We start from the raw sequence: 27,503 nt of genomic DNA, 5'->3' as shown, positions 1-27,503 counted from the left end.
GCTTAGTGGATTAAAACCTGTCCAATAAATTTAAAAATTAGGGTGGAAAGAGATGAAATTTATGTTTGAATCCACTTAGTGTATTCAATTCCGCTTAGAGGATTTATCTTGTTTCATAATTATAATTGAAAAATAGTAAAAAGTATTTGTGAAAATGCATGATAAATATATAAAAAATATATTGATAAATACAATGATTATAAATTATGTCATAAATATGGAATAAGATCTGAACACTTTTAATGTATGTATTAAAACATAAATGATTATATTTAATAAATATTTTAACTTTGTCAAGTGTGTAAATTAAGATCCTGGAAGTCGAAGAAATTTACTACACATTTGGAACACATGCTGGATAGTAAATGTCTCTTTAAACATAGGAGATAAATCGTTAACGCTACATAGATAAAAAAAATTGAGCAATTAAAACTATGAAAATTATTATTTTTTAAATATATGAATAAAAATATGAGAAATTAAATATAAGAAGACTACATTTCTTTATGCACGAAAAAGATGAAGAGAAATTTTAAACTTTCCGATGAGAGAGTGAAATCCAATAAGCAGTTTGTTTTTGGAAAATAGGGAAGAGTCAAACACAGTTGAGTCGCAAAAGAACAATTGTGAAGAATATAGATATAAGATTCTTGATTAAAGTTAAATGTAATGGATGGCATATGCTTTGGAAAATAGTGTGAATATGTTTGTGTTTATTTTAAAACAAATATTTTTCTTAATAAAATAATACATTTAAGTTTTTGTATGTTTACAAAAAATATATTTTTAAAAAGTCTTTTTTAAAAAATTCCATTGGTACATAATTATTTGTACTTGGTGCTTACATACCCTTTGGTAGTTAAAGCCCAGAGAACCCGTACTTCTCCGGAGGTTTCCACCTGCACCACCAAAAGTTTCTTCCTCCACCCCATATAAAGAAACTTTTCAATTTCACACTTATGTAATTCAAAAATAAAAAATGACGTTGAGATCTTCTTGCTTAGTGTATAAACGCATGTTTTAAACTCATTTCCTTGTGGTTTTTGGAGTTAGTTTTGTATATATGTATAACATTTGTTTGTGATCTTTAGAGTTAGTTTTGTATGTACGTATAATTTGGGATGACAAAAATATTCGTGTCTGTATGTATTTGCGGATAAAATTAAAGGTGGATAGTTAGTACCAGTAGGTAGCGGGTATTTTAATACCTATTTATAAATGAGTCGGATGCGGTACCATACTACTCGTACCTGCGAGTATTCCTTATATGCAAAAAAAATTAAAATTAAAATTTAATTTATATTTTGTTAAGTTAAATTTAATTAAAATTAAAATTTATTTTATATTTTATTAGGTTAAATTTAATTAAAAATAGAATACAATTTATATTATATTTTATAATTTTATTTAAAATTTTAAAAAATATATATATCTTTTTTAAATATTTGGAGGTATGTGGGTATTCACGGATACATACAAATACATGCAGGTTTTGAAAAATATTGTGGAGTAGTCGACGAGTAAATGAATGGATAACAGTTGAATTTTGTTTTTTGCGGGTTGGATAACAAGTAGGCATCTCTATGTTTGATCCACCCGTTACCTTCCTTACGTATAAAACACATCTCGTAATATTTTATACATAATCAATAATACATGATTGTCATCTTTATATATTTATTTAATTTATACACTTACATCCCCCGTATAAGAAAAAAAACTTCCTATTTTTTTTCTTTTTAGATTTGCAATTTGAAAATAAAAAACGATTTCTAAATTATATAATTCTAAAAGAGTAATTTTCAGATTACATAAGCTGAAAGTTAACTATTTAAAATAGACTCTACTGAAGAATTTTATAGTAATTAAAAATAAGAATATTCAACCATTAATTTGTTGAAAGAAATGTTTTTTTTTTGTTCGAAGTAGTAGAGAGACAAACACAGAAACCAACAAAGTTTTCCTCGTCACTGCACTGAACCCTACTATGACCACAAGCTTGCCATCACCTGTTACACATTTAAGAATAGTTGACCTCATCTTCCATTAATGTCTCTTTGATGTGCATTTACTATGCCAAATTATTGCTACTATACATCTTTTCTACTTTTACTCGCATTGTGTGTTGGGTCGCTCTCATCATATTGTTTTTTCAAACATGAAACTAATTCACCCTAAAATTTACTTGAAATGAAGTATGTTAGAGTGAGTAAACCTGATTTGATTTATACGGATTAGTTCATTATAGGATGAGTTAAAAAAGACCCGTAAAATTTATTTCTCTCATTGTGAGTAAAAGATTTTACAATCCGATCTGATTCATCATATATTGGTGGGTTGACTCAACTACGATTTTTTTTTATAATTTATTTTATATATTTATCATATTACAATTACAATGAATTGACTTAATTTATTTTGTATAATAGTGGAATCAAAGTGTTCATCAAATTCTTAAGATTTTATTATAAAAATAATAGTTAAAGATTAAAGTATCGATGTATATAACTTCACAAACAAATTAATTAAACATTCAAATTATTCAATAGGTTGAGTGGATCAATTTTAAAAACTATCAGTTTTTATATACCTTTTCATAATTTTTATCGAGTTACAATTTTTATTTTCTTTTAAACTATATTAAATTTGTATTATAAAAATTCATTAAAATTATTGCATAGTGTTTTAGTGTTTAAAGTTTCAATCTAGTATACCATAAAATTCGTGCTTCTTTGCTCTCATTTCTTTGGTGCGATTTCAGATAGAAAGACGTCGTTCAGTGAAACATTACCCATGGCTAGTAAGGTTTCGTTATGATTCAAAGCATGAGAATGTCAAGTGAGTAGGATTTTTTTATTTTATTTTGAATTTGCAATATTATTAGTAATTTGTGAGTAGTAATTTTCAGGTTCTGCATAATGATAGGAATGATTATTACAAAAGAGAATCCACCATACTCAATCTTAATCAAGTTTTTTATTTTATTTTTCTTTTCTGAAATTAAATTAAATTTAATTGTTCTCTACTTGATGCTTGAATTGTGAAATGGTGATTTCTCTGTTTCTCTCTTCAGCTTCGGAAGCGATTTAGGAGAGCTAACAAGCCTCCTCAAATCATTGATACCAAATAATCATGATTTTTGTGCAGGTCAATGATCTAATAATAAACTATTTTAGTATATGCATGTTGATTTTATGATTTGAGATTGATGTCCTTCTTGCAACTAATATTTATCTTTTATAATTTCAGCAAACCAGTGATGCAAATGAGCCTGAGTCTTCTATGGGTACAAGAGGATCATCTAGTGGTAGCAACATTTAGGGTGTTGATGATGTTTTATAGGATGAAACTATTTTAGTGTATTATGAACTTTGAGTAAGTATGGATTAAGTTGTAATTATTTCAATTTAAATTGATTTTATGTTAATATGTTGATTTTGAGAATCAAAAAGTCTAATGATATATATTTGAGCACTTTGGTTGAAGTATTTGATTGGAGTTTACAAAAAAATATTGTTGATATAAAAATATAAGTACTTCAAATGGTGGCATACATTGTCAAGTATACTAGGAAATTCTAATTACAAACGAAATATTGTTTTTTATGAGATTTGAATAACGCAAGAAAAATACAGTAATAAATCCATAAATTAAATAATACAAATGAAACAGGTTTTATAATCCTCGAATCGAGGAGGGTATTAACCCCCACAAAAAAAAAATGAAAAACAAGAATTTTGGAATCAAATAGGTTTATGGAAATAAAGGAGGTTTTAAATCTCCACAGAATAATAGTCATGAATAGAAGAGGTTATAACCTTCAATTAAAAAACTTCCACAATATAAACCTGGTATCAGGAGTTGTAGAAAACCTCCACAAATAACTTGTGGGGAATTTATTTGTGGAGGTTTGAAAAACCCCTGTAAAATATTTTATGAAGGGTAAAAACCCCGCTAAACGAAATTAAAACCTTCACAATTTAGCTTTTTTTATATGTAGTGTATTTATGAGAAATGCAGTTGTTTGCCCAGCAACTTATTTTGAACTTGCAGACACAACATCTTAACGTTAACATCATCAACTATTCTCAGTATTTTCAATTTCAAGAAGCACAGAATCGGTGGGTGAAGCACTTGGTAATACTGCGGATGTTGATTGGGTTGCAGTGAGCCCATCAATCATCATGGTTGATCCTTCTGCAGCTGCAACATTTTTGTGTGTGTCATTGTTTTTGCCCCACAGAAAGAAGTATAATCCCGTTATGATCAAAACCATGCCACCCAACCTACACACAGATTTTGAATTAGCAATGGTAAGATTCATGGAATAACAAACATTGAAAATGAAGATATAGAATAAGGAGAGAAAAATGTTGGTACGTTCCAAGTCCTAATGGTTGTCCAAGAATGAGAGCTTCTGAAAAGGCCACAAAAATAAGAGAGAGAGGATTGAACATTGGAGGATAAGTAGGTCCTTGGATTGTTATTGCCCAAGATATAATGCAGAACGTAGCAGCAGTAGCCAGTGCACCCTGTATACATAAATAAATCCAACCTCTGTAAAATAATACTGTTTCTTTCTCTTCTTTACTCAAATTAATAATACTTTTCAGATTTGGTTAATCACTAATCATTTCTCAGAATATATTCATATCAAGTACGTTATATATAAGAAAGATTATAACTAGCATTCAAATATATTTATATACACAAATAATTATTTATTGAATATGAATTTTGGTAATTTTTGAAGTGTAGGGAGGTATGTATAAAACATCTTACCGAGTAGACTATAGTGATGAGTTGTAGATTCCACTCTAATCTCCAAGCAGCTTTACTGGAATCTAACCAAACACCCACTGCTGCTGCTTGAATTGCTGCCAGAATGCATGATACCATTGTTCCCCAGTATTTCAATGGAAATACTTTAAACAACTTCACCTTATGCACATTTTCAAGATGGAAATTAATATAATCCCATTATATATATATATATATATATATATATATATATATATATATAAAGTGAATGATTATCCGTATCTTTAAATTTACTTCAAAACTTGAAGAAATGTATTTTAAGTTTAACTCAACTTTACAAAATTGGTTTGTAAAGTGAGGTTTTAATCTACATATATACTCTAAATTGATCTTATGATCGATGTGAAACTTCCAACACATTTCCCTCATACCAAGGTATATATATTTCGTGCGTAGATCTAGACAATAATGAATGGACCAATAAGGGGTGGAATGATATGCTATATGCTCATAAAACATATGTCTTACTAGGATAAGCTTTGATACCATATTAACTTATTCCTATAAAACTGACCGGTAAAATGAAGTTTACACCTATATATATATATATCCTCTAAATTCATCTTATCTTCCACCTCTGATGGAAAAAGGAAAAATGGAAGATCGAGATGGATAAACCACTAGATGGATAAACCACTATAGAAATTGTGAAGTTGGTGATAAGATCGGAGATTTTATGACTATTAGACGTGGCATGCTATCAATAGATTAGGTGGAAGGTGACCAAAATAGGTTTTGTTTAAGGGACACTAAAGCATTTGCCTATAAGAAAGGAACTTACTTGTGCAATAAACCAGGCGGTGCATGAGAAGCAGCTGCAAATAAGAAAGATAGAACCATATAGCATGTGGGTTTTGTGTGGTGCAGATTGATGAGTACGATGAATGTGGTGTCCAACAAAAAATTCCTTCCCTTTGTAAACACTCGTAACTAATGCTCCTCCAACACACACAATTGACCCAACACACTTAGCTTTACCAACCCATGTTTCCCACTTCACTTTCTCCATTCTGCATCAAAAATTTATTCATACAAAAGGTAATTTCAGGACTCAAATATAAAAGTAATTGATTTAGACTCTCGCATTAAGAATGCTAGTTTAGTTTATTTACATATATTTGTTATGTAAAAAGAATTGTTATGATACTAACAGTAAATTAAGTTAATCAATATTTCAGTTCCTAACAAACATCTTTTTTAGTGTATTAGAGTTTAAAAAAGGAATTTGGAAGTGATATTTTTATTAGAGTGTAATAATATTTTATTAATTGCTTAACTGGTATGGTAAGAAACTAGTTAGAATTAATTTTAGGATAATGATACCATGATTTCTATTTTTTGAATTTTATTCTTTATTTTCTGGCGTGTTTTGGTATGAATCAATGATTAATACACCAGTATTTATTTTTAAAAAGAATCAATAGTTTATATTAAACCACGTCAGAAAATAAAGGATGAGAATGAAAAAAAAAATTATTTTGTTAAACCAGTGTTTCCAAATACCTGAGTAAGATAGAGGTAAAGAATGTGATTATAGGAACTAAGTTGAGAAAAGTGATAGAGTAAGTAGCAGAAGTGTCTCGCAGACCATAATAAAACAATCCTTGAGCCATTGTCATCCTGTAATTTACGTTGTTATGTTAGAAATTAATCTGAACCACAAAAAGTTAGTGGAGATACTTAATATATGTATCTTTGATAATGACAAATTTAAGTAAATTTTAAATTATTAAAGTTTCATCAAAATATTTTCAAGTATTAATATATATTGCAATTTGTAATTTAACTGAAAATTGAAAGATAAACTCACCTTTCTTAGTTAAGAAGAATAGAAATATATTTATGTTAGAACTTCGCAATGAGGAAATAAGAAAAATTATGACACGTACGTCTTTGTTTTTACAAATGAACTGTGAACACAATAAGTTTTTCATAAAAGTTATTTGATTTTTTTCGTGCATATTAGGATTATTAATTATTACTAACAGGCAATAAACATTTAAAAATACAAAACACTACTTCTTGTGCATAATGTAGTTCACGCTAGCAGTACTAGAAGAACATTTAATAACATCGAAACAAAAATGATTGTTTCAAGGGTTCAAGAAATAGTTAATATTTGAAATTCATGCATTTTTTTTTAACATGCTAAAGAACAAATGATCGACTTAACTCATGTGAAGTCGTGTCTATAAATTATATGCATTTTGCATAAAAGATGATTAAGTATAAATGTTTTTGATGCATTGGTTGTTGAAAGATAGGAAATAATGGAAACTCTTTTATTTGCTTCATTCCTTTCCAATTCAAAATCAATTCCTTGAAACATAGTAAGTAAAAAAATATTAAAAAGTTTAATTATTATTATTATTATTATTATTATTATTATTATTTCTGTATGTCAAAATCAATTTGAGATGAAGGGAATAGTTTAAGCAAATACTATAAATGGGTACTTCTAAAACATGATGGAAGAATGAAGACTAACTTTATATTAACATATTCTTTGTCAAACTAATAATATATTTTAATGAGACTTTTAGTTAAAACTTTTGACTAGGACCTTTTGAAACATGCAATGTTAGGGGTGAACTGACTCATCTATTATTTTTATTTTGGTCTTGCTATCTATGGCTAGTTTTTATTGCTTGTTCACAACATAAACATGAGTAAATTTGTTAAAAGAGTGGGATGAAGAATTTTGGACCGAAACTCAAGGAAGATTATTTGTACAGTTTCACATTCAAAAATTTCTTTAGTCCAATATTTTCAAATCAAAAGTGCCACCTACTTTTCTTCTCACTAAAACTTAATATAAATTAGATAACCTCATTTTCTCATACTACTTTATCTGTATTCAGCAATGGTGTACATTAATTACTCATAAACATTGAAAATAAACTATGTACTCATAGGTCTAATAATTGTTCCATACAAAGTGAAAGTAAAGGAGGACCAGAAAAAACCAGAACTTGTGCAAGATTTACTTATAAAATCATAAATTTTGGAGTAAGAGTTAATATTTTGCCGCATAGTTTTAAGTATGAAACTTTCACGTATGTCTGACAGTAGTTAATGTTGCTGGAAATAGATAATGTTTATCTCGATGTGTCTTTTTTTCATGACTTGTTCATGTGTTTTTCTATTTGTAAACCGCTTTCAAAGGTTATATTAAGGAAGACGGTGGAGATTTACCGAGTTCCATTACAGTTCAGCATATGTGACTAAATTTAATCTCACATATATCAAGATTTTATTATTTTTCAAAAAAGGATAATTTAAAAAACAAGCAAAATAATATGTGTATGTATGTAAATACTGCTATAACATATATACAATTTTGTATTGTTGATAAAAAAAATTAAGGGTTAAATATGTTTTTGGTCCCTCGAGTTTTTGTGAAATTTAGAATTAATTTTTTTTTCAAAATTTTTGACCAATCTAGTCATTCATCTTTATAAATGCGTGAATTTAATCATTTTAACCAAATTTTGTTAAGTTTATCTAACATTTTAAGCGCATTTCATATAGTATTTGAGCGCATTTCATTATAGTATTTGAATTGTTTACCTTGTTTCAGACATCTTCACCTCAATGTTAACTCAAATATTATCATAAAACATGTTTGAAATGTCAACTAAACTTAACAAAATTGGGTTAAAAAGACTAAATTCACGCATTTCTAAAGATGAAAGACTAAATTGATCAAAAGTTTCAAAGAAAAACAAATTCCAAATTTCACTAAAACTTGAGGGAAAAAGACATATTTAATCCAAGAATTAATGTTATAGAAATATTGTTTTTTTTTAAATAGGTAATGCCAAAACTTTAACATTTGAATTTTATAAAATATGTTATCTGATATGAAATTTAAGATTTTTTTTTCAATCTTAAATATCTCCTCTCTTAAATCTTAAATAAAACACTCTAGAGTTTGAGTCTAAAATGAGACTCTATATTTCATAACGATTAAAATTGTTTTTTTTATAAAATTAACGTGTAAATAAAAAGTTAAAAAGTGAATTTTATAATATATTTATATTAGAGTGAAATTTACCAATTTGACCCACAACAAATTCTATATTATTATTTTTTTTTCATTTGATATTATTTTATCTCTATATATCATCTTCTCTTATGATAATTTTATTAAATGATTTCTTTTTTTGTCAAAGATAATGTCATCCTAATCTTTATAGTATAAGGAGTAATGGAGACGAGGTTTATGAAATGTGAAAAATAGGATGTTCTGTAATTTTTAATGTATTCTTCTATGATTTCTTTCACGAAAACATTCTTTCTTTTTTTTTTTTTCAATTTATTTACTAATTTTTGAATAGACTTTTTATTAGCAATTGAAGGATGACGTGATAATATTAAAAAACGTAAATGTACCCTGTTAGTGCATTGATGAAGAGCCAAAACCAGACCTCACAGTTAAACTTCTTTGGTTGACCTCTGCAAACCCGATTCAAGAACACCAATAAGCAAAAAGTGTTTGAGGAAACTTAAAATAATCAAAAATCAAATAGATAACAAATGAAGATCGGAACAGTTACAACACACCAACATGAAACCTGTTCATTCACCAAGTAATCGTGTTGAATTTTCATATATTTGAAGATATCAAACACATTTATATGTTTATATTCTGCTAATACTATTTATAAAATGTAAACAAGAATTGTAAGAGGTTGATCAAGAAGAATACCTTTCAAGGTAGAATGCAAAGGGAGCAACACAAAGAGCAGCAACAAGGTGACGATAAACAATAAGTGCACCAATGAAAGTTCCTTCAACCAATATCACCCTTGACAGCAACTGCATCCCAGTCATAACAACTTGCACTACCAACATGCTCAATACAACCTCGTAAGAAGTGAACCATTCCTTCACACTTTTCATGTTCTTTACCTCCATTGTGTGTAAGGAGAAGAAAACAAACAGAACAACACAAGTGGTAACTCTCTGTCTTTGTCTCTTAGCAGAAGAGAGACAAAAGCATGAACATGGATATGCACGAAAGAAACGGTTTTTGTTGGACACCTTATGTAGACATGATGCACACCGCACGAACGAAAGGTATAAAAGTCTAAGTGCAGAAATAAATGGGAAAGTTGTAAAGGGTAAATGAATATGGTGACAGATGCCATGCATTAGAGAAAACTATTTTTTGTTGTCAAACTCTCACCTTGTCACTGCTTTCTTCAGTGTTCTCACCGTTACTTGTTATGCTGTACCCCATATGTTATATATAATATCAACAACAATATGTGTCTTTCTTGTACTTGTTTTTCGACATTGATGTTGCTGCCAGTTAAGCTTGCTTCATTGCTGATATATCCGATTTACATTTTAAGATAACTTTGCTTTTAGATGTTTTTAATATTTAGTACTATATGGTATGGATGCAAGAATGTTTTTTTAAATTAACCTTTCAGATATACCTCTCTCTCTATATAATAAATAAACAAATTAGTCTATCACTTTTCTAACAGAACCAAATTCTGAAATTATATATATTGTGAAAATGGTTTTCCCTACTGTTAGATGGTGCTGTAATCACTGTCACATGAAAATGAATATATCGATATGCAGTAAAAAGTTTATCTGAGTTGACATGGAAAGGTTCAACATGTCTGAGTCAACTGAGTTTCAAATAGGATCTAGCTTGTTCCAACTGAAGAAAAAAAAACATGGGAGTTACTTGGAGTGTTGTTCTACATGGAAGTATCACCATTATTTGAACAGAGAATGTTTAAAATATGAATAAACCATGAAGTTGATGAAAGACGATAAAGGCAAGTGTTGGAACAAAAAATATAGAGCAAGAGTTGGTTACGCTACACATTTTAATAATTAATGGGACTTTTCCTTTTTCTTATCGAGGATTAGCATGATTTGGTGGTAGAGAACGAATGATTTTAGGTCTTACATATAGGAAAGACCTAGTGAAGTCTATGATTAAGTTCAGGATCGAGAATTTTTCTATATATACATATATCTAAGAGTTGTAGTGTTGGCTCACGGATATGTTAAAAGCAGAATGAAGGTTGAGGTAAAAGAATGTTTATGAATGGAGGTAGTGGAAGATGTTATTAAAGGACCTAACACAATAATTTTAAAGTTAGGAGAATTCTATGGTTATTTGCTAAATTAGTTTTGTTTTTTCTCACTCATTCAAATGAGATTCTTTACATGTATATAGATGCATTGAAACAATAATAGTTCAGGAAAATGGTGATAATGACACATAAATCGATGATCAAGATAGGTCTAATCGTCCCAACAACTCAAACGAGTCGGGCAGGACCGATGATCATGGCGAGCCCAACCGACTCAACGACACATGCAAACCCGATTGGCACGACGACACAAACGAGTTCGACTGACCCGACAATCCATACTAGTCCAATCGACTCGACGATCCAGACGAACCATATCAGACCAATGACCTAGACAAGCTAGGTCAACCTGACAACTCACATGAATTGAGCAAGACTGACGAATACAAATAATCAACAAATGTAAATTCTTTAGGAAACTTTACTTGATATTCTATTTTATTATTTGTACAACTTGATACACTTGTCAAAGAAATAACAATCATCAAACTTAATATTTAGACTTTTAGCAAATTGGCAGCTTTGTCTGTAAATTAATTTGTCTAAAATAACCTCAAGAGATAAGTCTCCTCTAACCTATACACCATCCAATTCCAACACATAATAATCAAACATACACTTCCATGAGACACACATGAAACACCATGTGAAAGTTTATCAAAGTGAAAGTTTATCATTATTTTTTTTTTAAATTTAGTCTTTGGCTTCTTCTCCGTTTTAATAATTTAAAAAGAAAATTTTCTTCATTAATTATTAGTTATTATAGTTACAAAAGAGAATTAGTAAGATAATAACGTTCAAGTTAATTTTAAAATTACCAATTAAACTTTGTGGAATTATTTTTTACATTATTTTCCATTACTTATTTAAATACAAATTTATAAATTTTAAAGAACTTTTTAACAGTATTTAAAATTTTATAAAATAAAACTTTATAAATCATATTTAATTATTATTCAATACTTATTTTTATTTAAATTAACTAAAAAATATTTTGGTGATTAACAACATTATTCAGTTATCAATTTTTTAACATGTTACATCAATAAAATCTTTCACAAAATTTCCGATTCAATCCAAAGAATCTCACAATCTTAACTTTCACTATGTTTTCCCTTTTGTTTATTTTCCTTTCCATCCTCCAATCCCAAAAATAAAAAATAAAAAATGAATCCAATAATGAGCACAAACACCTTACAAACTTTGTTGAAACGTTTCCTTGATTATACTGTCATTTTTCTCACCCATTCCTCCTTTCATATGTAACCAGAATTCACCAAGATCTCACCATTTTCCTTAGTTCCAAAGCTGATAAAGATTAGTATTTGAGCTAATGGTTACTTAAACATAGTGATATATGTTGAAAGTCTTAAATTTAAGATTTTTCTTTTATAGAAAAAATAATAATACTAAGAGAGATATAAATTGCACATTAACTACTACAAAATTATGGATTACGAGGGAGTAAGCCCCATTATGTTAGTCAAGAACCATGGACCCTAACAACGGTTATGGAACTGGTCCTCAATTTTAAACTCTGTTAGTTTTAATTGACACCTGACAAACAGATGGTCACGTCAGAATCCCGTTTAAAGGTTTATTTTGATGAAACTGTTTTGCACGTTTTAGTTAAATATTATTAATCGTCTTAGGGAATGTGGTAATTAACCATGTATAAGCTAACCATTACACAACACAATCTGATGCAGGGTTCTAATAAAAATAGAAAAGGACTATGCTGAGAACCCCAACGACTAAACGTGCATTGGGGAACGAAGAGAGAATTAGTGATTTCAATCTGTAATCGAAAGGTAGGAACTTTAATCACACAACGACGAAGAAGTTGGTGCTCAGTGGTTTGATTTGATCGATGAAATCATCATTTCTGAAGTGAGGTTAGTTGTTTTTTGTTTCTAATTTTCTTTTGTTGAATGTTCACTTTGCTTTGGTTTGGTTGTTTTTAAAGTTGGATTGTGGTTCAATTTGTTTGGTTTGTGTATTGATTTGAAATGTAGGGCTGGAAATGGGGTTCACAGTCACGTTTCATCATATGGGTAGGTTTGAAAGGAATAGGGGATTGAAATACATTGGGGGTGAAATCCATGTTGTTAAAAGGATCAATCCAGATTTTTGGGCATTCTTTGAAGCATTAGGTATCGTGGAGGAGTTTAAAGACGTTGGAGATGTGAAACTTTGGTGGAAGGGTTCAAAACATAAGTTGTTAAACAATCTAAGATTGTTGAGTGTTGATAAGGAAGCATTAGCGTTGTCTAAGTATGTAGAGGATAGGAACAAAGAGGTTGATATATATATTCAACATGCTCCTAGTGAGCCCGAAGTAGTGTGTTTCATTCCCCAAATCTCAAACAAACGTCAGGTGTTGGAAATATAAAAACTTCAACTTGAGAGAGAAATCATTAAAATATAAAATTCATAATTAAATTTAGAAATTGTTTGTTCCGAGCAATAATGTTTCCATTATTTTTTTGTTAAATATGTTTTTTGTCTCTTAACTTTCAGTGAATTTTGGAATTAGTCCATATCGAAACTTTGGATCAATTTAGTCCTTCATATTTTGAAATACGTGGATTTAGTCATTTTAATCAATTTTTTTTAAGTTTATTTGACATTTCAAACGTGTTTCATAATAGTATTTGACTTAACATTAAAGCAAAAATGTATCAAATATTATAAACAACTCAAATACAATCTTGAAATATGTACGAAACATCTAATAAACCTAACAAAATTTGATTAAAAGGATTAAATTTACATATTTTGAGAGATAAAGGACTAAATTGGTCCAAAGTTTCAAAATAGATTAATTACAAAATTCACCGAAAGTTAAAAGACAAAAACATATTTAACTTTTTTTTTGTCACTACACTAAGATTGATAGAAAAATAAGAGCACCTAACACGTACAAGTTAGATCAATACTTTTAGCAAATATGAAGATACCGATTCTAAGAGTTATTATCAATTTATTACTTACAGAAATGTAAGGCCCATTAAATTCCTTATTCGTTTTTCTGCCCTAAGTTAAAAAAAAAAAGCTGCCCCAAACTTTTGGGCCTAAGGGCTGGCCCAAAGGGGAAACAGACCTTAAGTCTGCCCTAACGCTTTCGTCTCCTTGCACTTTGCAGAAACAATTCTCCCTTTCTCTCTAGAGCAGCCGCAAACCTCTGCTATGGTTGCACATCCTCTCTTACGTTGAGCCAAAAGGACTTTATTGAATCGAGAAAGTTAACCTTCCAACTGTTTTCCCCTATTCTAGCTCTACTGTCTTGGTTTCAAACTGAAACTTTTCTTTATTGATCCAGTTCACCTCTGTTCCACGAATCTCCTGTCTCTGTGCTAACTTTGGAGTTGTGGTGCTCGCTAGTTTTGGTTTAGGAGTCGTGTGCTAGCTTATTTCCAAGTAAGGGAAGCTAGAACCCACTCATGTACTTCGTTTTTACTGTTGTTTTTGTTGTTGTGCTGAGAGTCTTTGGTTGATATGATTTTCTGAATGCTTGGAATGTTTTAGCATGTTGATTTGGTTTGGTATGAGTGACTGTCGCAGGAAAACAGTGGCGAGATTTGATAATCTCGCCCAAGCGAGCCTGTCTCACCTAGGCGAGATGAGCAGAGGCTCGCCCAGATCTTTTTCCTCGAAGGGTCGCTCAGGTGACTGGCTTAGTTTTGAGCGAGCGAGCGTCTCGCTCAGGCGAGGGGAGTCTCGCCTAAGATAGAATGCGCAAAGGTCACTGTTATGTGTGTTGAGCTCTCGCCTACGCGAAGGGATCTCGCCTGAGTGAGAGTCCTTCTCGCCTGAGCGAGGCCCTTCAGCCTGAGCGAAGAGCTAAGCAAGAATACGTTTTGGTTTGGCGATTTCCTTGTTCTTTAATGTATGGCTTGCATTTGATTTGATTATTATATGATGGTATGAGGGGAAGGAATATGCATGTGTGGGAGGATGTATGAGTTATGAATGATGAACTTGAATGACTCTTGGCATGTGATGAACATGGAATGATTGGTTATGAAAGTGGCATGATAATGAGATGAATTGAAATACTACATACATGGATGGAGTATGAGGAGTTGGAATGGGTTTGACCTGGAACATGAAAGGAATTGGCTATAAAGGTTGATAATATATATATATATATATATATATATATATATATATGTGTGTGTGTGTGTGTGTGTGTGTGTGAGAGAGAGAGAGAGAGAGAGAGAGAAATGTTACTCGGCTGTTTGAATATGTTTGGTCCATGTCAGTGTGTAATTCCTTAGGCCTCCTGCTTCAGTGGTCGGGACGTAATTTCATGGCTCTTGTTAGTGGGTGTCCATGGTGGTGCCCTATCTATATAACTTGGTAAGGATTCAAGGTAAGGATTGCATCCTGACACTCTAAGGAGTCAATTAGTCTCACTTAGAGCGGACTAACTCCTGTGGTGAGAGTAGCAGGAGGCCTGAAACTCATTAAGGGCTAACCTTGTGTGTGAGGGAATTGATTCATTGTAACACTTGTAACACTTAGCTCGGGGGTGAGCAGCTCGGGGGTGATCAGAGGTATCCACCGCAAGTGCAAGCATCCGCTGAATCCAACCAGGTTATATGTATCCGGATGAGTCGAGTCGAGTCTTAGTGTATTGATTGAAAGGTCATAACATGCTTGAGTGATATATGTATATTGGACTATGAAGGTATATTTGTTTGCATGATAAAAATCTTGTTGGCTCTAGCTTACCCTTTTCTTGTTGATTGCTTTGTATGTTGTTCTTCTACCTTTCCGATGATCATCAATTTATTGATGGGAGCAGATGCGAGAGGTACCCGTGGTCAACAGGGGAGAGATGATTATGCTGCTTAGTCTTCTTGGGCTTTCTTTAGGGCTACGGCCCATATACTTGTCCGTCTTTAAATTTCTTTATGATTTCAGTAAACTGTTTAACTTGCTTCTTTTTGGACATCGTGACGTGCCTTGGATAATAAGGAATTATGATTAAACTCCAGAATTGCACTGTTATATTATAATTGGGTGACACTTCTTTTGGTTATGCTTATTAATTAAATGGGACATTACATTACACATCATCAATCTTTCCTTTATCATGAAAAATCATACACAGAAGCACATCACTCAAAGTTTCAAGAACACGAATATATTTTTTAATACAACTAACAAAATGGAAAACCTACAAACACTATGAGCATGGGCAAAAAAAAAGCATGGGAAAAAAATGGCAAGAGATTCAAAAGGAAAGAAGAGATACACCCCGTTTCCGTTTCTTATGTGCATCTTAATTTCTTGATTAAACATTTAATCAGTTTAACTAAGTTAATTTTATTATTTTATGAATTACTTGTTGATTGAAATTAAAGTTTGTGTTCTTCCTTTCATCCTTGACACATTTTTGTACAAACTATCACAACCGTTTATGTAAAAAAGTGATTTAAAGAATGAAAAAAGTATTTAAACCCTTAATTTATGTAAAAAAAAGTGACTAAAAAAATAATGAATAAAAAAATTTAATTACACTTGATCATTTCGACTCTTATATGATTACTAGACATACTATTAAGTATTAAAACAAACCACCATCCAGTTGAGGATAAAGAAAATTAGGATCAATTAGTGCGTTCTCGATATGATTATCCATTTTCTCTTTAAAAAAAATAACCATTTGACTTTTTTTATTCGAAGAGAAAATTAAGTCCAATTTTGTCATGACGAAAAACTCCATTTACTTGGAGCAATTTATTATGCATAATGCGCAATGCCAAACTTGTAAGGCAATAAATTCTAAGCAAATATATGCATGTGTGATTTAGAATTTTGAGAATTTGTACTAATAAATAGTAATTACTAATATATATATATATATATATATATATATATATATATATATATATTGTAATTAAGCAACTTTTTTTTTGAATATCAGTTTCTAGTTTCCAATCAACAATGGGTAGATCTATAGGACAGACACAAACACATACTTCACAAGCAATGCATTTATCAAATTCAAAATGTATTCGACCGCGAAAACGTTCTGATGAGATTATTTTTTCATAAGGATATTGAATAGTTACGGGTAACCTATTTGCATGAGATAAGGAAATCATGAGACCTTGACCAATATATCTAGCAGCTCGTATTATTTGTTCACTATAATTTATGAATTCAGTTACCATAAGGAACATATCGTGAATAGCTCTGAATATTTTTTTTCTTTTTCTTGTTTAAAACAAGTTTTGAATTTTGAATATAGAAGGTCCACATTTTTTTTACATTGAAAACAGTTGAGACGTCAGCAAGAATTATTAATATATTTTAGTTTATCAATTTCTTTATCACTATGATTACCGAGGATCTTAATGAGAGCAGTGAACGGAATGCAAGAAAAATTACTGAGTTTGGATTCTCTACTAATTTTTTACTGTTGTTCTTCTATTGTACTTTCAAAATACATTATTGATCATTATTAATTTTAAAATTTTTAAATATATTAAAATTATCTTTAAAGTTTCAAAAAGTGTGTTTTTAATGTTCAGTAAAAATCAACACAAAAAACTCAACAGAAAAATCGAATTCGAAAATGATTACCGTAAGTTCCAAGGTATAGAGATATTTATTGTCCAAGACTCTGCCAATTCATGCTTCCCATCTTCCATTTCCATTGGAGACAACAAAATCACATCGTTTCAGACTAATTTTGAACTTATTCAACATAATTTAAATATCGAATGCTTTGCTTTAAACAGACTCAAATTAATAATGAGGATTGATCCTCCGTCTCTTAATCTAAATGGTAGCAGATTCAAAATGGTCAAAGTGTGTTCGACCAATTACCATTTAACAATTAAGGCTCAAATCTCTCTCTCGGTGTTGAATGTGTCAAAACTGGTGCACAAAGTGTTTAAGCATGTTAACGACCTAATCATCAATGAAAGAAATGCAATGAAGTACAAATGACCAAGAATTGACTCAAAAACTGATTCCGAAGACAACTTCTAAATATCGCTACTCAAACCTCAAAAGCTCTACTACAATGGTCAAAATTTGCAAACTACACTAAACTAGTCTAAGAAATTATAAAGAAAATGTCCCAACAAATTTAGAATGGTAAAATCTAGCTAAGAAAAACTCACCGCAAAAAACTACCTAAAACTCAATATGAAACCTAAAATAGAAACTAGAATAGACTAAAAGTGCCAACTAAGAATGAAAACTGTATTAAACTGCTAATTTAAACTGTAAAATGACTATTTAGACAACTTTTAAATAATAAAGGAAAGGTAAAAGTAAAGTCACAATTTGAAAATAACAAGAAAAGCAAAATTTGACTACTGAACACCTAAAATTGCACTAGAATAGGCCAAAAGTGGAAAATCTTAAAACTGTGCTAATCTAATTATTAGGACTTCTAAACCACTGTGTAGACAACTTTTGAATGTTAAAAGAAAGATAAAAAATCGAAGTCAAATTTGGAAATTAACAAGAAAACTAAAATCTGACTAGATAGAAGCTAAAACACTATACTAGAGTTAACTAAAAATTTAAATCTGCAGTAGACCAGATCATTATGTAAAAAGACTATCCAAACAAGTGTGTAATGAATAAAAGAAATTAAAAACAAGGTGATTTAGTTAGAATAGCAAGACTTTCAAAATTTGATTATAAAGACCTCGAATCAGCACTCAAAATCCTCACATCAGTAACTACGAATCAAACCTGCAACTAATATCTACTTCTATATCTGATAAAATGCAGAGTATCTACCTGAGCACATCAAAAACAGTAAAAGAAAGATAATGGAAGAGTTGAATTCTACCAAAATTATCAAAAACAAAAGATATCCTAATTCACACTACTCATACAAGTTTAAAAAGCAGCAAAAGAGAATTAAAATCAGAGATACAGACTAAAAACAACAAAGAAAAGTAAAAATGCATATGAAAATCAGTAACAGGACAAATAACAGCAGTTGTTAAAACTACTTCTACATTTAACTCTACTCTATGATCTATAAAATGCAATATTTATATCTAAGCGAGTGCTAAGGAAATGGTCAAATTCACAAAACAACACCTAACTAAAATTTATACCACTTAAACCTATGACAGCTTAATATAACAGAACAGATTTAAAGCTGAAACTGAAAACAGTGAATTAAAATCCTATTTAACTATTCTTACATGCTAAAAGTAACGATAACAACTACTACGTGAAATTAATTACTAGAATTTAAAAGTACTAGAATATTACCGATGATTATCAAGCTAAACTGAAAAACTATTAAAGTAAAACTGAAAATTAAAACTAGGTAAGTAAAGAATATAGAACCAGCGTGGCTTTATGTAATTCTAATAGGTACCTGCAAAATAGAAATTCAAGACTAAGAACTAAAAATAAAAATGAAAAACTGGAACTAGTTAACAAATTGTTAGTGTAGACTGGTCAGCAAAAGGGAATCTGGTTAATAAGGTTAGTTAAAGTCAGGTTAGTAAAAACAGGACCAAGGTAAAGAGAAAAACTGTGCTACTGAAACTACTCAATAAACGTCCTATGCTATCAGATACTGAAACAGAACATCATCAAAACTAGCTGAATTCCCTCCACACTTGAGATATAACAGTTTTCATGCATGTAAAATTATTGTTCCACATTTTCGTGAATGATTGATTTACTGATAAGCAATTTAGTAACCTCCTTGTCAGCTGGTTGTGATTCTTGAAAAACGTTCTTATGATGGCCATTAACCTTAAAAGTTCTTTCCTAGAGTTATATAGAAGCTTCATATCACGAAATACTTTTTCTTTATAGTTTTTCGAATTTTCATCAGCTCTATAATACTGATAAAAAACCATCTATAATCGCCACATTCGAGAGAGTCACATACAAAATTTTCAAATAAAAGAAGGAATGCACTTCAATGTTTATTTACTGTAGATGAATAGGAGAGTACTGTGATGTGATTCATTTGAGATAAGTCAATGGTTCTTCTAGACACAGACATTGATTTGCGGCTCAGAATCAATTCATAATTCATTCAACTTGGCGATGATGATAGTTATGCTAGAATTATCAATTCCCTCAATTCAACAGTGACAAAAAGCAAGAGTGGTAATCCATACCAGAAAATATACTCTGCTGGATATGGTAAATAAGAAACCACCTTTATTTCGATAAACTTTTACTGGAAAATACTCTACTACATCTTTGGGACAGGAACAAAACAAAACACAAAAACAGAAAACACCATAAAGAGTCTTATTCAGTGGTTTATTCTTCAGGTTCCCTTCAGAAGGCAGCAACAGCAAATGTAACTACTTGATATATTGATTTCTTGGCCTGAGTTTCACCAGAAGGGGATGGAGTCTGTGAGTGGTAAGGCCCAATGTATCCACATTCTCCTCCTCCCCTTGTCCCAGCTCCCACTCAAATTGCTGAACAAATCTCCCAATTGCTGTGCTAGCTATCAACGATGCCTGAAGAGACCCTGCACACACCCTCTTCCCAGCTCCAAAGGCCATGGTCTTGTACAAATCCAAAGGGTCATATTTCTCATCAACAAATCTCTCAGGCATCCACTCATGAGGATTTTCCCACTTCTCGCTGTCCATGTTGCATCCATATATATTTATTGCAATCTGTTAACACATGACCCTGTCAATAATGGCTGGCAATCATAGAAGAACAACAAGGATGGTGAATTCAGAAAATTTTTAAATAGACCTGGCTTCCAGCAGGAATATGATATCCTCCCAATTCTGTATCTTCATGAGCATATCTTATTGGCACGATCGGTGCTGGACTATACTTCCTTAATGTTTCATGGAACACAGCTCCCAAGTAAGGTAGCTTAGATAATTGCTCTTCTGCAACTTTTTCTTCTCCACATACATTTTGCAGCTCTGCATATAAACGTGCCTGCCATAACATAAACACACGCTACCATTACAGTTGTACCAATCAATACATGGTTAGCCGGCCAGAGACAGAAAAACAAATTACCTGACGAGTTTTGTTTTTAGCAAGTTCATACATAGCCCATTCTGTTGTCACCAATGTAGTATCAGATGTCTCAACAATTGTCTCCCAGAGTAGCATGGAGATTTCAAGTTCACTCAGTTCTTTAGCTTCGGTTACTAGGTAGTCAAAAAAACAATTCAGTACCTGTCACATCCCAAACAATCAAATTATTAGGATAACTCTATCATAAGCTTTCAAACACATTTCATCTTGTCCTCAAGATAAACCTACCTTTCCTGAATCCACTCTCTTCTTCTGCTCATTCATCAAGGCCCTCATGACAACTTCTCTCCGGAAATACAGATTCTGAATTTTCTTCTCCACGCTTTTATTAGGAATCCACCTCAAGTATGGAAAGAAATCTCGCCAATCCACCTCAATGGCTCCCTCCATCATATCAAGCACTAGAATCCTATATATGTCATCTCTTGATAATGTAGCCCCGAGCTCCTCCACATAAATGGACTCTATATTACTTCCCAGAGCCTGCAAATTTTGCATGCACAGTTTTAATGTTCAACTCTCAGAAAAATAAAATGTCTGTTTAATCTTTATTTAGAAGGATATACTTACTTGCTTCAGTGCTAATATAAAAAGTTCAGATGCGAATATATTTCTGAAATCAACTGCCAAATCAGAGAAGGTCTTCACATGTTCACTAAACTGGCTCAAAATATTTTCCACCAAGTTTTCTCTGTGGAGACGGTGCCGCTTCTGAACATTGAAAAATAGACACTCAGCAACCAAACCACGCACAAAAAAAGAAGTTCTATTTACTGAAATACTGATGTAAAACCATGAATTTGTGGTAAGCAACCAACCTGAGCAGCGGCTCCCAAAACGTTTGCAAGAATATGTTTTTTGACCGTTTTGTGAAATTCATTGTAGTCGCTTGTGGCAACCATACGTTTATCAGAAGTCAGAATGGTGAGTGCATTTGATAGCTTCCTTGTTGAAATCGACGAAAACCTGGTCACCATGGCCTGAAACAACCATAACATTTTATAATCCAATTAGCCGTAAACAAGAATAAATAAATGGAGTGTAGTAGTAACAAACGGTTCAAGACATGCCAACCAAAGTTACTTCAGTGGATCGACCATAAAACCAGTCATCGCATTCTCGGATCCCATTTTACAACTGTTTGTGATCGTATTCTTCCAACCATCGATAAATGGATCAGTATAAATTCATCTAAAATAGCAATATGGAAAAAAAAAATCATTTTGAAAGACACGGTAAGTTTGTGAACTTGTGAGATCATCCACTGCACAGGGCGGTGAATAAGAGAATCAATCAGGTGACAAGGGTGTTGTAATTTGCAGGTAAAAGGGTCCAAGAGAAGATGAATTAAAAGGGTATAGATTGAATTGAAGAAGGATGCATGCGTGAAGTGAAAAGAGGTTAAACGTAAAAGGGTGGCGATGAGACGAACCTCCTTGGCAAGATTGGTTGAGTTGAGAACAATGATAGTGGAAGAACCGGCTCTGATGGAGTAGATGGGTCCATATTTTTGAGCCATCAGTGCGAAGGTCTTGTAAGGTTTCTTCTCCTTCAACTGCAGTAGATTCCCGACGAGGGGTAGTCCAGGAACAGCTGCAACATTCACCAAGTTCTTATGCCATTCTTATGAAATACAGAATAAAATAAAGATGATACCTGGTACTCGGGGAAGTCCTGCATGTCTGCGAGTGAATAGGCGGAGCAAAAGGAAGAGAAATAGAAGAGATGAAGCAGCTACAGCAAGTGAAGCTGCAGAGGAGTGTGTCTGAAGAAGGTTCAAAAGGGGGAGGGAGGCCATGGTAGAAGAACACTGTTCTCTGTTTTCTTTGTTGCAATGGAGTCCTGTGGATGAATCCTTTTATTGAGAAGGAGATGCTTGAAAATCTTGGAATTTGGAAGCCCCTCAGATTCTTGCCCTGTAATCACCTTCAGCATTAATTACAGGACAAAAGAAAATGCAGTGCTGTATGCTTGTTTTGTTGGTGCAGTGGGTCAGGGGATTGGATTGGATGGGATTGAAGGTGCCATCACGGATGTTAAAAAAATGTATTTTTTATATATGCTGCACACTCGAGAATCGATAAGCTCGTAAAGTAATGAAGGATATTTTGTAAGTAGGGGATAAAGTTATTACGCTTTGAAGAAAAAGATTATAAAAACAGTTCCACATAATGTTTTTATTAGTGCCTAGGAAAATAAAAATGGGGAAAGAGTAGTGCTTTTCCCAAAGCTTGATTTTTCCATTGAAACATGGTGAAAGGGAACAAAAATCTAGTATTTTCCCAATTTATGGTCATGCCCTGTTTCCTAATCTAATCTGTGGATCAACAACTGTGGAAGAAGACGAATGCGTTGTCGGTCTGAACCACCCCACTCACTGTCGAAGCTCCAGCACCGACTATGTCCCGACATGGAAAACCATGATGTCTCTCTATCATCTTTTCTTCTTCATTTTCCACTCTCATCTTCACCTTACTTAACTACTTTCAACAATGTCTCTAGACCCTTGCCCTTAGATGTTGGGTAATGAATTAGTATATTGTTATGTATGGTCATTGCATTTTTGAGCCTTTCTTTTTTTTTAATCTACCCCTCTATTTTCTAAGCTGTTTGGTTGCAGGTACCCTTTGCATGTGTTTAGCTTCCATGGACGCAATGCAAAGCTCTGTCGCACAGTGTAACCTGTAACCAGGAATTTCTGTTACCAAACTGGGTTCAATCTCTCAACAGCTAGGCAAACAGAACACAAGTAGATGTTGTATTGTGTCCTTCTCAGAAGGATTTGTTGTTGCATCGTGTCGTTTTCCAAGGATTTGTTGTATCTGCTGTCTCCCAACAAAAGATTCCAATTTATAAATCCTTGTTCTGAACATGCCTCAAACCTTATTTCTGAAGCATTTGTGATTCATCTAATCTAATGCTGAAAATCCTAGTTTTGTGCTTTCAAGTGTCTAAACTTTGTTTCCGAAGCATGGACAATCCAAACCAAACAGTTTCATGAACTAATTTCATATGGATCTATTAACATGCTTATTTAATAACATAAGTTTTTTAATAGTACTAAATATTACATGTTTTCTGACCAAAAAGAAGTATTGCAATGGAGTCCTTATCACAAGGATAGGATTGATGAATCCTTTTAACTGAGAAAATTTTGGAATTTGGAAGCTATGTCAGAAGCATCTTTCCCTCTCAGATTCCTGCTCTATCACCATCACCTTCAGCATCAATTACAACACGACAAAACAAATTCATGTAACTCTTCTCATCTCATGTATAGATAAAAATAGCTAATTTGTATTCATTCATAAAAATTTCAAATTGAATTCATTTAATTTCAGTTCAGAATAGTACATTTTTAAATTCCTTTTATTAAAATTGATATTATAAAATAAATAATTGAAAGTATTATTCATCAATACATATTTTAAAAGCGGAGTTGTTAATAAAATAAAATTAATTAAATTAGCATACACATCTTCATTTAAAAAGTCACGTAATACTGTTGCAAGAAATATTTATTAACATTAATTATTTCCATTTGAAATTGTTCTTTTTTTATGGATCGAAACAAATATTCATAAATTGTTTGATTTTAATTTAAACACAAACATAAAATTACTTCATTTCTCTTGTTTAATCGACAAAAAAAAATTAATTGATAAAATAAAAACCTTAATTATCTAATGAATGAATTATTTATATAATCCATATATTATCATGTTTTCAATACGAGCCAACCTTTCTTTAACCTAGACTAAAAGGAACATAACACTATGTATTAATATATTCTTATACATTATAATAAAATTTACTAAATAACAATTTAATATTACACATTAATATTATTTTTATCAATATGTTAATTATTGTACACTATTCTAAAAGTCCAAAAGTCTAATTATTAATTAAAAATATCCTTTTAAAAGTTGTGGCTTGACTTTTTATTAGTATAAGTAGTCATGGTTTAAGCAAATTATTAACTTTGTGATAGTTTATCATCATCCTAATTTAATATAATACGTCAACGTACAGAACGTTTTTAATAAGATCAGGTAGATCAATAATAATAATAAATTATATAGATTCAATCATAAGTTATAAAAAAATATTTAAGAAAGAACATTTCTTCTTCAAATCATAATCTATGTATAATTAATTAGTTGATTCGTTAATTAAGATAACGTATCCGTTACCTTATTATTTAAGATTCTCTTCTTTGTTTTATTTGTCATGCATTTGTAAGAAAACACACACTATTGTTAAAATTTAAAAAAATATATATATATTTAGTAACAAATCAAATGTCATCTGAAAGAAGTACTTCAATTTATTTAAAAGTAAATAAAATAAATTATAAATAATGATATTTTGACTTTGATAATTATTTCTTATAATATAAAATTATATCTTTTAAATGATTTTAAAATATTAAGAAAAAAATAAAAAATAGAAAATCATTTAAAAAATAATATTTAAAATTGTAAGAGAAAATCACAAAAATTTAGTAGTGAAACAATATTTTTCTAAAATCATTATAAATGATCGATGTTAAATTATAGATGTGATATATTTTATAAAAGAGGGAACATGAAGATAGGTTTTGATGAGATACATATAATATGAGGGGATTGGGAGGAAAAGTTAAAAGAGTGAGAATCAAATAATTAATAATGAAGGATAAGATTGAGATTATGGGTATACAAGAGACAAAGTAAAGTTGGTTGGATCATATTGATTTAACAACATAGCATGAAATGAAAGAAAATGACTACATTGAAAAGTTCAAGGAAGTAATGAAATAAGTTTTTCAAAAAACAGATATTGGGATAATGAATGACATTCTTTTCCAGTACACAGGTATATGAAAATCACAATAAAATATTTTTTTATTAAAAAAATCTGCAAATAAAGTTTTCAATAAATTTAACCTAGAAAAGAGCAAGCTAGCTGCAACTCCAATAAATCAAAAAGAGAACTTCAACAAATAGAAAGGAGAACTTCTAGAAAGAACATGGAACCAAAAAAAGTAAATTAAAAGTTATACAGAAGTCTGACCAATGCATTTAAGTATATATATATATATATATATATATATATATATATATATATATATATATATATATATATATATATATATAAAACTTAACACCAATATTGAAAACAGTCATCCCAGAATGTTTCTTCCACATAAAAATACAGGTTTCGAGATGAGTTTCTCGGTCAATACTTTTGGGTAATGGGTTTGGTGGAAAAGTGAGTCAAGTTGCTTTAATGGAATGGGAGCTGACACGGGAGGGGATTATTAAAGAGTTTATAATTAATGAAAGAGTTATTTTATTTTGTTCATATATAATTATTCAGGAAAATATATTTTAACCCATTATTTATTTGGTCTCTTAATATTTTAGTATATTTTAATTTGATTTTTATATTATTGGTTAGTTTAATTTATTATTTTAATTATTTAAAATGATTTAATTTAGTTATTTTTATTAAATTGGAATTAATACCGTATTTATATGTATTAAGCTGCAAAATTTTTATTTTATTTTTATTTTAAAAAAAAGAAATTATAATCTGTCACATGTCAGATTACTATCGTGTCACGTGGTAGTTTATAGTCATGACACGTGTATGTTAAAACTTGTTTTTAATTTAGTCCTCTATTAAAATTTTTGGTTCAATTTAGTACCTAATTCTTTAAAACGATCCAATTTTGTCTCTTACAATTTAAAACCAAATTAGTAAATAAATTTAATTATAACTTATATATACATATTAAAATAATTGTTTTGAATTTATATATCAAATCACTATATCTAAATATTTAAATTATTTTATTTTTTACAAGTTTAAAAAATTTCAAGTGTAAAAAATTATAAAGGTAAAAATGTAAAAAATAAAATAATTTGAGTATTTAGGTGAAGTGATTTGATGTATATATTAAAAATAATTATTGTAACATGTATATATAAGTTGTAATTAAGTTTATTTACTAATTTGGTCTCAATTTGAGAATGACAAAATTGGATCGTTTTAAAGAATAGGGTACTAAATTGAACCAAAAATTTAAAATAGAAGACTAAATAAAAAATAAGTTTTACCACTGCCACGTGTCATTATTGTAAACTGCCACGTGGCACAACAGTAACCTAACACATGACATATTATAAATCTAAAAAAAAAGTAAAAAATTTCATGACTTGACACGTGTCATGTACAAATACGGTGTTAACTCCAACCTAACGTAGAGAACCAAATTGAATTATTCTAAATAATTAGGATACTAAATTGAATCAACCAAAAATATGGGAACCAAATTAAACTAAACAAAAAAATTAGGGACCAAATCAATAATTATACCTTTTCCTTTTTATTCCCTTAAAAGAAGGTGGAAACAGAAATGCGGGAAACAAACAAAGTTAGAGAGTCGCATACAAAATTTGAATAAAAAGAATGCACTCCAATATTTAGTGCAGATGTATTTGATTAGGATGTCAATAGAACGGATACCATACGGATAAT

The 27,503-nt window shown here is 30.6% G+C and overlaps 2 protein-coding genes and 1 long non-coding RNA gene across 3 annotated transcripts; 1 reads left to right on the top strand and 2 right to left on the bottom strand.

The window, feature by feature from the left end:
* Window positions 1–4,070: 4,070 nt before the first annotated feature.
* Window positions 4,071–9,741, bottom strand: LOC114195062 (WAT1-related protein At1g43650-like). The gene is made up of 7 exons (XM_085665282.1): window positions 9,533–9,741; window positions 9,217–9,279; window positions 6,325–6,441; window positions 5,603–5,831; window positions 4,783–4,941; window positions 4,381–4,532; window positions 4,071–4,286 (listed from the first exon to the last, which is right to left on the bottom strand). Exons 1-7 carry the CDS (start codon window positions 9,739–9,741, stop codon window positions 4,079–4,081), a joined length of 1,137 nt encoding a protein of 378 aa, XP_085521408.1. The 3' UTR covers window positions 4,071–4,078.
* Window positions 9,742–20,095: 10,354 nt separating this feature from the next.
* Window positions 20,096–23,006, bottom strand: GA3 (GA requiring 3). Its single transcript, XM_028085008.2, has 8 exons — window positions 22,632–23,006; window positions 22,408–22,568; window positions 21,794–21,955; window positions 21,546–21,686; window positions 21,204–21,458; window positions 20,955–21,116; window positions 20,676–20,870; window positions 20,096–20,590 (listed from the first exon to the last, which is right to left on the bottom strand). Exons 1-8 carry the CDS (start codon window positions 22,771–22,773, stop codon window positions 20,267–20,269), a joined length of 1,542 nt encoding a protein of 513 aa, XP_027940809.1. The 5' UTR covers window positions 22,774–23,006; the 3' UTR covers window positions 20,096–20,266.
* A 352-nt stretch (window positions 23,007–23,358) lies between these two features.
* Window positions 23,359–23,856, top strand: LOC114194656 (uncharacterized). Its single transcript, XR_003606409.2, has 2 exons — window positions 23,359–23,498; window positions 23,596–23,856. It is a non-coding gene; the product is annotated as an uncharacterized LOC114194656 (long non-coding RNA).
* Window positions 23,857–27,503: the final 3,647 nt, after the last annotated feature.

The sequence above is a fragment of the Vigna unguiculata genome, chromosome 8 (assembly GCF_037176805.1).
Source record: "Vigna unguiculata cultivar grain cowpea cultivar isolate G323 ecotype 2 chromosome 8, ASM3717680v1, whole genome shotgun sequence".
In the NCBI taxonomy this organism is placed as follows: Eukaryota; Viridiplantae; Streptophyta; class Magnoliopsida; order Fabales; family Fabaceae; genus Vigna; species Vigna unguiculata.
This window is presented reverse-complemented; position numbering and strand designations above follow the sequence as displayed.

What these genes read in the sequence shown, in the direction of transcription:
- LOC114195062 (XM_085665282.1), bottom strand. Translation starts at nt 9,741, where the DNA reads ATGGAGGTAAAGAACATGAAAAGTGTGAAGGAATGGTTCACTTCTTAC. An exon ending in TTTGCATTCTACCTTGAAAG is followed by an intron (nt 9,280 to 9,532) that starts GTATTCTTCTTG and finishes TCGGGTTTGCAG; the next exon opens with AGGTCAACCAAAGAAGTTTA. An exon ending in CAACCATTAGGACTTGGAAC is followed by an intron (nt 4,287 to 4,380) that starts GTACCAACATTT and finishes ATCTGTGTGTAG; the next exon opens with GTTGGGTGGCATGGTTTTGA.
- GA3 (XM_028085008.2), bottom strand. Translation starts at nt 22,773, where the DNA reads ATGGCCTCCCTCCCCCTTTTGAACCTTCTTCAGACACACTCCTCTGCA. An exon ending in AGGACTTCCCCGAGTACCAG is followed by an intron (nt 22,569 to 22,631) that starts GTATCATCTTTA and finishes TGAATGTTGCAG; the next exon opens with CTGTTCCTGGACTACCCCTC. An exon ending in CAACCAATCTTGCCAAGGAG is followed by an intron (nt 21,956 to 22,407) that starts GTTCGTCTCATC and finishes TGGTTGTTTCAG; the next exon opens with GCCATGGTGACCAGGTTTTC.